This window comes from Choloepus didactylus, chromosome 7 (assembly GCF_015220235.1).
Source record: "Choloepus didactylus isolate mChoDid1 chromosome 7, mChoDid1.pri, whole genome shotgun sequence".
NCBI lineage: Eukaryota > Metazoa > Chordata > Mammalia > Pilosa > Megalonychidae > Choloepus > Choloepus didactylus.
In genome coordinates this window covers 148,714,884-148,728,431 of record NC_051313.1, presented here as the reverse complement: position 1 = coordinate 148,728,431, position 13,548 = coordinate 148,714,884, and the positions used below count along the sequence as shown (strand labels likewise).

The 13,548-nt window shown below is 41.5% G+C and overlaps 1 protein-coding gene across 2 annotated transcripts in view; it reads right to left on the bottom strand.

Moving 5' to 3' along the window:
• LYRM4 (LYR motif containing 4) overlaps positions 1 to 13,548 on the bottom strand; it is a 144,973-nt gene that overhangs the window by 48,196 nt on the left and 83,229 nt on the right. The window contains exon 3 of one of the 2 annotated variants that reach the window (XM_037844230.1): positions 3,519 to 3,655. The exons of the other annotated variant lie outside the window; for it this stretch is intronic. Coding sequence (XP_037700158.1) covers positions 3,519 to 3,655 — 137 coding nt within the window. The remainder of the gene's footprint in view (positions 1 to 3,518; positions 3,656 to 13,548) is intronic. 2 annotated transcript variants of the gene reach the window in all.

The window sequence follows — 13,548 nt, the reverse complement described above, 5'->3', positions numbered from 1 at the left end:
GAACTGAACCTGCAATATCTCTGAGGTGTGAAAATGGAAAATCTGGAGCCAATGTTCCCCTAAAATCATATGTAAATATGTACTTAGAAATGTAAAAATTAGAGACACAATTCCATTTAAAATTGTGTGCACACACACACGCACACACACACATTCACACAAAATAAGCATGTACAAGCCATTCCAAGGGCTTGTCATTTTACCAACTCATCATATATTAAGTTTGTCGCCCCTATAAATGACTTTCCACAAGTAAAACATTCGTCACAGAAAGATAAGGTTAAAAAACACTATGATAAATGTAAAAAAGGGCAAGCATTAAATATTTATGCACAGGAGCAGATGAGCACAGCAGCAAGCCCCTGGGATCCTTGAGTCCTTGCTGACATTCACAGATATTCATTCACCCTTGTTCCAGGCTAAAGCAAAATGGGGTATTAAGAGGCAGTCATGTACCATCATCCATCTGTTCCAGTATTGGTAAGAAAAACCCTAATGTATCAGTGAAAGCTCAAATGCAAGCTTTGTGGAAGGCAGGTGATCACTAATGAACCAGGCACACATACCTCATGCAACATAGCTGCATTCTCTGCCTTTATCTTCAAAAATTTTAATGGCAAACCAATCAGCCATGTTTGCCCTCCTTGCAATTCTTTCTTCTTTTGGATTCAGATGCACAGCACCCTCCCTCCCCCCATTATGGCTCCTCTTTTCCTTCTCTGTTTACTCAAGTCTGGAGATCTGAAAGTTGTCAGACTGAGGCTCAAGCCCAGCTTTGCCATTAATTAGTTGCATGACCATGGTTGAGTTTTCCCACCTCCCTTCAGTTCCTTCCTATGTAAAATGGCGATACTAGCAATGCCCATCTCCAAGGCACTCGATAATGGTTAGCTAATAGCACAGTTGTTCTTGCTTTTGGTATCTTCTGTCCATATCTCAAAAAGCATGAGAGATACCAAATGTGAACATGCTTTGTAAGCAGCAGAGCCAAGAACGGTTTACCAACTCTTCTAATCCTCAGCCTGCAGCCTCCCCTGAGGGCAGATGGCCCCTAGTCCAGGTCTCAGGTTCTGACTGCTAGGATTCTACCTGAAGACAGCTCTCACAGCCAAGATTCACTAAGATGGGCCACATCATGGGGACTTTCAAGTCTGCTCCTTCTCTTGTATTTGAGTTTCCTGTTGGTACCACCTTCCTCCCTGTCACCTAAAGCCCAGTCGTGGACTCTCGTTTGCACTTCGCTGCCCCTTTCTTCTGAATTCAAGGGGTTTATCCATCCTGCCTGTCCCATTCCTTCTGTCTCCTTTTCTCCCTTCCCAGTATTCAAGCTCTTGTCCAGCCTTCTGCTTTCTTGCTGTCCTCTGGGCCAGGTTGCTGCCAGCTATCTCCTGGCCTTCCCCAGAACCCAGAAGGCAAGGCGAGATCTGACCCTTACTTATTTGACTTCTTACTCCAGACCTGCACTGGCTTCACAGTGCTTTTCAGTCAGCCTCTGGGTGCCTCTGTGGGCCCATGCACTTTCCCACCAGGTTTACCACTGAGTACCCTGTAGGTGATGCTTGTGAGGTGCAGTGCCTCCTCCTGGTTTCTCACATGCCCCCAGTGCCCGCTCTCCTGAGCCTTTGTGGGAAATACGTTCCCCAAGGCACACAGGCCAACTCCGCCTTTTCCTTTTCTTTTTTTTTTGTTAGTACTTGAGCAAATGACTCCTCTACCAGAAAGTCTGATTATCCTGCCCAAATGGCATTTATTACCACCTTGTTCCAATTCTCCTAGCACATTATCAGGAGGCAGCATCAGCAGATAGAAAAAGTGTGGGCTCTGGACTCTGACAGGCTTGTTTCTGAGTCCTGTCTCAGCCTGCTCGCTGGGTGGGCAGATTATTACTTTCCACATGTTTGATTCCTTTTCTATAAAATGGGATAACAACACCTACCTCACAGGATTACTGTGATGATTAAATTAAATGTATATAAAGTACCAAGTTGAGCTTCTTGGGCACATACAGAGGCTGAATGAAATACTTTTCTTTTTCCATGTCCTCCTCAACTGGCACTTTTCACTTTCTTGCTTTCTGGGAGTTATTTCCTCTCCTAGCTGGCTCCAGGATTCACTGCTGCATTCCCCACAGCAGCCAGCATAGCTTCCGGACACAGAAGGTGAGAGACACATATTTCATGAATGAATCAAGGTATGACTGTGATACTCTTGCCAATATGAGTCAATGGAATCACTGAATATGAGATCTTGAAAGAACCTCAGAAATAAATCACTAACTCAATTCCATCTTACAGATGTGGAAACTATACAACCTAGATAAGGGAAGTGACTTGCTTGTGATTATCGTGCAGGTCAACCGCGGCTGAGTCTCTGTTCTGTGCTTCTCCCACCCTACCATGAGGCTTCCCTGGCTCCTGGGGCACAACTGGCAGGGATGTGACACCAAAGGTACCTCTTAGGAGAATGCTACTTCCCATCTAATTTGTACCATCAGGGAAGCATCCATGGGAAATAAGCACACTTGCAATCTGACCATACATTGGTAGGATCTCCAGCATCTGTCATGATGTACTAGATTAAACAAAGAATGAAAACTGGCTTTTAATAATCTTTCGTCCTTCTCGTTGGAGGAAAAAAAGAAGGAATATCCCATTGTATTTTTTTTTTTTTTTTTTTTTTTGATATAAATAACCTGTTGGGAGGCAAGGCTGGCCAGAGGTGAATGAAGATGTAGAGGATGCGTCTGTCTGTCTCCTTCTCGGGACTGCGCTGTGATGTTGCCTGTCCCTCCCCTGGCTGCTCAGCCCTCACCTGCCCCCTTCTACCTGCCGTCTCACCCTTTGAAAGGTCCTGTTTCCTCACTGCCCTGGTGCACAACCAGCTAAATCTTACAACCCAGCTCAGACTAACACACCAAGTGGAAATGTTCCCAGATAAGGAGCTGTTAATCATGTCCTTCTGGGGAAAGCCCTCTTTGGGTCCGCTCTGTAAATGGCCAGGGAGGATTTCTAGGCCGGATAAGAAGGCTAATGGAACCAATACCTTATCTGTGGCCCTATGATGATGAACCTACAGGCAGAGAAAGGCATGAAGAGCTGATTATATACAATAAAAGTATTTGACATTTTCCTTAAATCCAGCCACGTAGGTAACAACCAGTAGTTAATAAGGCCGCTTAAGATTTCCAGCTCTGTTTCCTTCCATGAGAAGACTACTCTGTATTCCTCTTAACTATGCAGCTCTGTGCTTCCATGATTAGCCATGATTATCACACAGGCTATGTTTTCCAGTTTTGTTTCTGTTGAGCCTCTGATAAACTCAAACATGACTAAGTTCCTGGGGTCACAACGCAGCGTGTCCCATGCTGGCCCAGCTTGGTGGAGACACCACACATCTTATTTCTGTAAGACTTGGAAATAAGTGGATGACATGGTAGCAAGGGGTATGACCTTGGGTGACTCACTCGACCTTCCAGAGCTTCAGTTTCCTTCTCTGTAAAAGAGGGGGGATACACTTGCCTTTCCTTCCTCAACTGGTGATGGACGGTCACCTGATACCCTTCAAACCTGTGGTTTTCAACACGGATGCTCAGCAGAATCATCTCTGTAGTCTTAAAAAGCATATTTTGATGTGTAGCAGGAATTGGGGACCAATGCTGTTAACAAATGTAAGAAATGACTGATTATTTCTAGAACCGTTCACGTACACTTGAATGAAATGACCATATATTCTGTGAATACAGGAGATACAAAGGATGTTTCCAAAAGAGAACACCGAGTCTGCACCTCAGAGGCAGATCACCCCAGATAAGAATGCTAAATTGCAGCAATAAAGTCTGAGAACACCCTATATGGGGATACACGGAATGCTCTGATTCTAAATTACCACCTCTTCTCTAAATCCAGGAAAGAAAATTACCTGCTAAGTGTTATCATAAATGCTGGTGCTACAATTTTTACCAAGGCTATAGAATATATCAAGAAAACGAAACCCCTGTAAATTAGATATTCTAAATCTTCAAGGCACTAATTTTAATCAATATTGGTCTGGAAGTTTTAAATGATTTTCTACTGAACCTCCCCATTCCCAACAAGTAATTATCAGAAGTATTGATTTCAATCCATGCATTCACCCTAACAAGTTCATAAAATATTAGCCTATTAAGTTAACATAAAAATGTAATTTAGTGGAATTAAATGGCAGAGGGATTTCATATAGCACCTGCAAGTTGGGTCTATATAGGGTAGAATTTTAATATATCAGCCTTCAAGCCCTGGGGTGAGGTGGGAAAGGAGGTTAAATAGGGGAGATGATGTGATGGATAGAAACAGTGTGGGGGGACTAATATCATGTAGGAAATTGATGAAACATGAGAAAACAAAAACCCAACATCTCCATTTTACAGATTAAAAAAAGATTCACAAAGGAGCAGTAACTTACCCCAAATTACATACTTTGTGGCAGAGGGGGGCATTTGCATTCAGCTCCCATGATAACCAGGCCTGGGACCTTTTATAAACAAGGCCACTCTAACAGGATGGCTGGTTAATGGATGGGCAGAAGGAAGCACAGACATTCAGAAACACAGTTTCTTCCTGTACAGCATCACTGAATGCCCTACACCACCTACCACTAGAAAGATTACTAATAATAATACAGAGGTTTCCAGACTCCGTCTTTATTAGGCTAATACTGAGTTTCTCAGCTAGACCAGGATCAAATATACGGAATGGAAATTATTATTAATGCCGTGCGACTTATATTGGGGGTGGGGGTGTGTGGCCATGCAAACATTTCTCATTTAATGAGCTTATGCTTTTGTACTGGGATGTCAGGGAACATACCAGAAAACTGGGATTCTAGTACTGGTCCAGCCATTACCTTGTTGTATAGCTCTGGACCGGTTTTCTCTGCAGCAAAATGCGAGTAAGAGTTTGTGGTGGTACCTACTTGGGAGGTGAAAAGGATAACATCAGGAGAGCACTTGGAAAGGTTGAAAGCATTAAGCAAAGCACGGTCTTTGGTATTTCACAGCTCTCAGAATTTCTGAAGTATGATACATGATCCCTGTGAAATAAGTATCAGTTCAGTTTTATGGCTAAGAAACAAACAGCAATGAGAAAAGTAGGATATCTTTGGAGGCCGGCTGGGTACACAAGAGTTCTCCAGAGGCAGCCAGATAGATTTATTGCCTTGGTTATTCAATAGTGAATTCTTCCATAGGACCGCATCATCTGTCTTCTAGCGTGTTTGCCAAAACAGGAGGCAAAGGCAAAGAATGAACAAGTCCTTATCAAATCCCAAACCACGAAGCTACAGTGTTAGCTCTGAAGAAAAGACTGTGCCCAAAATACCTCCTGGACTCAAGATGACAGACAGGCGGCCAGCTGGGCAGCTTGCACGACAAGCTTCTGGTGGGACATCCCTGTTACCCAGGATGAAGCCGAATGAGCCTGAGAGAGGGGCTGGACCCCAGGCCTTGGCTAATGGTCTGGTCTCTGAGGTGGCCTCATGGGGGTTGTGGGGGATCCAGACTGATCTCAGGGGACTGAGAGAAAACGAACATTATAAAACTATGGTTCTAGTATGAGCTCTGCAAACAGGAAGCAACTGAAGAGTGCCTGTCCACTGGCAACAGAAAGAATAGGCAGGGGGAATGCAACATCTGGAAGGACTTTCCCATTTCTCAGAGGCATGGCCCTTGAACTGCTGATGCTCTTTCCTTAGCTGCCTCATTTCTCTAGGGGTTGCTAGTATAAACCCCCATCCCATAACAAACCCTGTTTCATGCATCCTGAACACCCTATTAGGTCCAATTTGATGAGATATTCCAGGGAGCTCCTCAGGGAGTGGTGGCCTGGAGGGAAATTGTGACTGCAGGGCCTTTTTCCCAGGGGCAGCATCCAGCTTTCCAATGCCACCAGCAAGGGCCTTAGACTTTAGCCAATATCACTGGCAGTGCCACAAGACCTTCCACTAACTCCCCACCTAGCACAATTCCATCCTTTGGAAAGAAAACAAACAAGCAAGCAAACAACCCCACCAGTGTTTTGAATTTTGCCTAGTAAAAGTAAGGAGATGCTAAGTCCACCTTCCAGGATTTCTCCTTATACTCAGATAGAGTCCAAAGCTGCAAGTTCAGCAACTCTGTGACCATTACAAAACAAGGGGAAAGCATTCTTTCGCTCTTCTAAGGTTATAGGGGTATTTGTTCATTTATAACCAGTTTAGTGAAAATCTCCAATACAATTAAGTATGGTCACTAAGTTACCAAGAATAATCCAATATAGCAATAGGTAAAATTTAATGCCTAAATATTATTTTATAACTGATAATTTCACTTAAAAATCAACATTTACATGAATAAGGACTTAGGTACCTACAAAGGACTGTGATGCAGTGCTCTAATAATTAGTACTTTATTACCAGGTTCAGACCGCCAGTTTTTAAATATGTGAAGTTAGATACACAGCTATGATTTTTCACATGATTAGATAGTCACAGCCACTTAACATTATAAAACTATGGTTCTAGTATGAGCTCTACAAACAGGAAGCAACTAAGGAGCGCCTCAAGTTCAACACCAACCAAAAAAAAAACAAAAACAAAAATAAGGAAAAACACTGAAATTTTATATTTACAATAGTATGTTTTAACTAAAGAAGAAATCCTGCAGGTTATTTTAAAATAGAAACAACACAGCGAAATTCCCAAAGGTGGCCTTTCAGGAGTGAGGTTTGGTTTTCATTTCATCTGGCTTAATAATGAAAATATGAAGGATGGCTCCTAATTTCTCTCAAAGATCAATGTATTAGTCTTATAGAAATGCCACAGGAAGCTGTTCCTTAAACAGATGTAGTTTCTTCTTGCTTAAAATTGAATGTATCTTTCAATTTTAATGGGGCCTGAGCCAGAGAAGGAGAACATGAGCCAGATTCCAAGCCAGCCTTAGGCAAGGACTGCAGGGAAACCCCTCTGGCTGCTTCAGCAGAGCTGCCCTGGCTTCTGTGGCCAGCCCTGGGGCTCTAAGAAAGGAAGAAGGCCTTTGGAAGGAGGGCCAGGACTAAACTCCAAGGCAGCAACAACATAACACACAACCCAATCCTGTTTACTACTGGTCCAGAGCCAGAAAGAGAGAAAGAAATAAGGAAGAAAAAAAAAACCCCGCCCGCCCACCAAAGTTATGTATGTATATTACATGCATGTGCATATACATAAATGTACAGATGTGTATATCTGTATATGTTTATATGTATGTGTGCATGCACATATGTATGATGCACAGATGTTTATATTTATGCATGCATGTATTACATACACATGTATTTATACACATTTAAGAGTAGCAGATCAGTATTTCAAAGTATTACAAGAACCATAAGCAAATGTGGATGGGAAAACCTGTGGCAGGTTCTTGGCAATGAAAATGTATACTGAACATAATGTCAATATCAGCCAACATTAATAACAGTCTTCTTAATCAAAGGCACTTACCACAGAGTGAGACAGATTGGCAACGGGGCAGGTTTCTTACTCTGGTCTGCAGCTCTTCAGCTGAGCTGGGAGGTGGAAGCCTGCCTAGTCATGGCCTCTGTCTCCGCTAGTTCAGAAGGGGGTACAATCAGGAAGAAATGAAGATTTCTAGAGGCAATACGACCACATGTTTGAGAGGGATTATTTTAAAGATTTACAATTTTACTGAAAATTGGGTGGGAAGAGGACCTCGGCACCCTCATTACAAAGGTAGGCTTGGAATGTGGCACTCAGCTGGGCCACACTGGGCACGTACATGAGGGCAGGGAAGTGCTAATGCTGCCAACTGGGAAAGTCATGGAAGGGTTTTCAGCAGGGGAGAGAAGAGACTGGGCAAGTGCCTTCCAGGTGCAGGGAGAGGGCAAGACTGACAGCAGGTGTGATATTCATCTCGGAGAAGAGGCTAGTGGGATGGGCACAGCAACATCTGCTGCACAGAGGTGTGGCCACAGACACACAGTCACCTGCACTAAGGTCATCACCGAAGCCACAGAAGAGGATGAAGGTGAAAGGAAAGAAAAGAGGGTCGGATTGTGATAGTGTTGGGACCTGGGGGACAGGGGAAGAAAGGAGACCACAAAGGGCAATGGTGAAAGGGAAGCCAGGAAAGTGGCACGTGTCAAAAACCAGGTGTGATGTATGTATGGACTGCAGAAAAGATTATGTTCTGAAATTTAATCCATTCATGTGGGTGTAGACCTATGGTGGCTGGGACCTTTTGATTAGGTTACTTCAACTGAGATGTGACCCACTTCATTCAAGGTGGGTCTTAATCCCCTTACTTAATCCTTTATAAGAGGATAAAAACCTGAAAAAAGGCCCCTAGAGAAAAAAAGCACCATTAACTTTTTAACAAAAGTTAAAAGAGAGGACATATGGAAAACAGAGTGGAAGCCACTGAAGCCAGAACCCGGGAGAGAAGGGAGAGACAAGCAGATGTCGCCATGTGACTGGCCACATGACAGAGGAGGTGAGGACTGCCAGTAGTCAGACTTTGGGGGGAAGATATCATCCTGTTGATGCCTTAATTTGGACATTTTCACGGCCTTAAAACTGTAAACTTGTAAGCTAATAAATACCTATTGTTAGACACCAGTCTATTTCTGGTATACTGCATTTCATCAGCTCTAGCAAACCAAACACCGGTTCAAGAGGGTTTTGAAGAGAAACTGGTGAGAAGGAGCATGTAAGATATGGGATGAAATTATCCCTCGTAGTTAGCAACAAAGAGGCCATGGGTGACCTTGGTGAGGGCAACAGTTGACCTAAAACATTTTTAATGGTTCTTTGCTGCCTACAAGGCTACATCCAAGCCCATCTCATCCTCTCAAAGAAAGGCTGTCCTCCCAGCCTCTAACCCACTTTGGTCTTTGGTCTTCCCATCTTGACATTTTGCTCAAGGATTTTCTTTATGATTCACACCTATCTTGAGCACCCAGCTTGAAACACATCTGTGCTATGAAGCTTCAAGGGACTGCCCTCAGTCCAATGTTCTGGAAACCCTTTATCCTCAAAATGTATTTATATTAATACTTGATATTTGGCACATGCTAAATGTGGTCAACACATGTGCAGTGGCTTGGAATCTACCCTTCCAGGTGCTCACCTCTCCAGCTCTGCATGGCCTCTCATCTATGGCTTTAGGATTCTAAGCCATCATCCTTTCCTGGAGTGATTTTCTTATTTTCTGAGCAACTTTAAGTTTAGTGATTGATATTTTTGCAACTCATAATAGTAAATATAGTAAATGGTGCTTTTTTTTTTCAGGTGTATATTTATTTTCCCTCTTCTCAACTGGATTCTAAGCTCCTGGAGAAGTACCAAAATGTATGAAGTTCAGAGGCGACAGGCTTGGGTTCAACTCTCTTGGAATGGTTTATGAGACTCTCTGATTTTGCATTTCCTCACCTGAGAAATGGAGGCTGGGATTTTGACCTCCTAGGTTGTAGTTCTCAGCTCAGTCAAGGCATGGAATGGTATATGCATGGCTCACTGACCATTAGAAACTTCCCTTCTTTCTCCCTCTCCTTTCTCTGCCTCCAAGTCAATCAGCCCATAAATTTATAGAGAAGAATATGCTCCAAAAACAATGTAAGGAGCAAATGATTTAGGTCAGAAAAATGGAACTCCAGTGATAGCTGTATCTCAAATTAAAAATATAGAAAATTATACTCTGACTTCTCTCAACTTAAGCTTTCCTTTTCCCATTAGAAAAACGAAGATACTACTACCAGTCCTGCCTCAACCTACTGAAAATGTTGAGAATCTACATGGGGATAATACATACAATATGTCTAAAACTAGAGGAAGAAATTGTTAAGTTATGGAATAATCAAATTATTCCAAATTATGGTTAATGGTATATGAATTAGATCTTTATTTAAAAGATACACCAATATTCAGATCTGGTTTTCTGGTGAATGAAAACTAACAATAAGAATGAGGTTGTGGGTTACAGCAGATTAAAGACGTTATTTCCTCTTTGCTCTTCGATTGGCAGAAAGACAGGTAAAGGGACAGAAGAAATAAAAGATATGGAAAAAACTACTAGCTAAATGATAAATTAATAAGATATGCCTTTAAAAGTTTTTTATTTGCTTTTACTTAGAGACTTTTCTATTGCATGGCCTTCAAACTATTCCATATACTCTCTTTTCTCTAATGCATTATCACCTTTAGTAGCTTAGTAGATGAGTATATAATAGCCTTAGTGGTTAGTATTAAGAATTACTTATGAAATCAATTGAAGCAGTATGGCACAAAATATTAAAATATAGTACAGTCATTTATTGTTACTGAAGAGGAAAGTAAGTAAGATTTTAATCACTGAAGAAAGCAGTTACAAAAGGCTGTTTGAATTATGCAAAAGTCTTAGGGATGTATTCTAATCACAGTATATCTGTATCCATGACATTTAAAAACTAAAATGAAAAAAAGTCACAACCATCATGGTTTTCATCAGAAGACACTGGTGCTGTGAAGGTAGTGACAGTTATTATCAGGAATTCTTAATCAGCGTGGTGGGGAGAGGGAAGGGAAGGAGGAGGGAGGGGGCCCAGTGCATAAACAGTGTTTTCAAAGCTCAGGAGAACAGTGACCCCTCCTCCCCCACCACATCAACTCACACATTGCGAAGTCTAACGCGGTTGCTCTTTAGGGCAGTCAAGACAGGTTTTAAATGCAATCTTGACTGCACATCAGAATCTCTGGGAGAACTTTCAAACCTCCCACAGTCCAGGCTGCATCCTGGACCCATCAAAGTGGAACGTGTGGGGTGGGACCCAGGCATCAGGAGTGCTGGAAGCTCTCCATGGGGTTCTAATCAAGTAGGATGTTTGAGTTTGGCCTTTGTGTAAATTTCACACCCATTTCACACTTAAAAAGCAAACCACTGAATCTTCAGCTTGTAAGAATTTCCAGGCAGGGTACAATAAGCCTCTTTACATCACCCATCTCTGCTGCTCAACTGTCCCTTCATTATTTCCCTAAGGATGACACAGTGAGCCTGATGGGGCTCCAGACCAGGGAGGAGATATATTTATAGCTCAGAGACTGGATTGTGTGTGTCTCTGTGTGGGGGGGGAGATTTATCTGTTTGCTCACATTTTATGGTAATAGAAAAGTTAAATTTTTTTTAAGGTTTATAAGTACGCATGAAACCATCTGGTGTTTCCTGCTGTTGCATTCTTTAGATTGATCATATATATATGTCATGGCATCAAAACATGCACCCAAAACAATAATATTTAAAGGGCACTGTGCGTTAATGTAACCACATATAATGCTGACATTTCTTAAGCATATTATTTTAGAATGTCAGTAGTAAAGAAGTATTTGAATATTTGAATGATGTACAGATTCTCTTATTAAAAGTAAAGGGAAACAAACAAAAAAAAACCAAAAAGAATCTTTGTAAGTTAATTGACCATCTGTATATCACCTTTTGTTCCAGTCTTTTGCCCATTTTTAAACTTGTTCAGTCTTTTAGAAAATTGATTTCTAGGAATTGTTTATAATACCTTGTTTAAGAAATCTTAATGAAGATGTTCTCCTTTGTCTTCCTCTAAAACTTTGTTTTACCTTTCAAATTTAAACTTAGTCTTTTTGGAGTTGATTTTAATGGTGTGAGGAAAGGGTCAAGATACTTTCCCCCCCAAATAGCTACCCAATTGGCAGAACCTCAATTACTGAAAAGAGGATCCATCCCTTTCCCACTGCACTGCAGTACTGCCTCTGTCATAAATCAGGAGTTACCCTGACGTGAGTGGGTCTCTTTGTCTATCTTTGCACCAATGCCACACTTAATCTTCATTACCAGAGCGTAGAGTAAGTATTCCAGCTTTCTTCTCTTCATTTATGATTACCTCGGCTGTTCTTGGCCCCCTGTATTTCAATGTGAATTTTAGAATGATCTTAGTTTCTGTAAAAATAATTTGGTAATAACTGGATTGGAACTGCATGAAATCTATTGATTAATTTGGGGAACACTGAAATCTCTACAATACTGAGTATTCCAAACTAAAAGCATGGAATATCCCTCCATTGATAAATAAATGAAAAGGTATTCACCTTCATGAGTCATTAGTGAGAACTGAATTAAAACCACCATGTGATACTATTTATATATCCACTAGAAGGGTTAAAATGAAGAAAAGACAGAAATATCTGTACTGGCAAGGATATGGAAACAAATGCTGGTGGGAATGCATCCAAAGGACATCCACACTGGAAAACTGCTCGGCACTATCCTCCAAAGCTGAACATATGCATGTCCCGGGACCTAGCAGTTCCATTTCTAGAATTACTGCTTTAGTTTTCAGACTGTCAAAACAAATACCATACATTGGATTGGCTTAACAACAGGAATTTATTGGCTCATGGTTTCAGAGGCCTGCTTCTTCCCGGTGTCGGTATCTTCTGGTTGGCCAGCAATCTTTGGGGTTTCTTGGCTTTTCCCTCACATGGCAATGCCTATGGTGGCATCCTCTCCTTACTCTTCCAGTTCACTTGACATCCAGCTTCTGGCTGCTCCCTGTGGCTTCTCTTTCTGTGACCAATTTCCTTTGCTTACAAGGACATTTCAGTCATACTGCTTAAGGCCCACCCTCATGCCGTTTGGGCACATCTTAACTAATAATATCTTCAAAGATCCTTTTTAAAATGGACTCACACCCACAGGACCAGGGGTTGGGACCTGAACATGACTTTTGTAGGGGACATGATTCAATCCCCAACAATTAGTGCTTGCTAAATGGTAAGTACCAGAAGGTTCACATTAGCACTATTCACAAAAGCCTGGACACTACCAAAATGACCATCAGTTATAGATAGGATAAATTGTGTTTTACTTGCATACTAGAAAATATACAACACTGGGAATGAGCCATCTATACCTACATGCAACAGTACCGACAAATCTTATAAACAATACTGAGTGAAAGCAGCGATTCCACTTACATAATATTCGAAGGAGTACATACTATGTGAGATTCCTTATTTAAAATACAAAAACAGGAAAGCCAATCTACGTTAGAAATCAGGAATAGTGGTTATCACTGGTGGGGCACAGTGACAAGGAAATACAAGGGCTTGCTGCTAGTATTCTCTTTCTTGATTTAGGTTCCGGGTAAATCATGCCTGTCTCAGTTAGTAAAAATTCACTGAATTGTACTCTTATGATATTGCAAGGTTCTGTAGGAATATTAGGTTTTAACAAAGTTTTCTTAAAAGGAGACATTTTGTCTTAATTTTCCATTCAAATCATCACTTAATTATTCCTGCCTGTTGCAGTGATTTTTCAATGCCTTTAGCATGGGCACAAGGGTATACTGTATTTGCGAAGAAATGGGACATCATAAAACATGCACACCACTGTGGGTACCTTCATTCATCAGTTACAGGTTGGTAATAATGTTGATGTCTGGCTGTCCTAATGTTTTTCTCTAGCTCAGTGTCAGTGCTAAACTAATCAGTGGATGCAATACAGAATTCAAGGACATTTCCGTTTTAGAAATG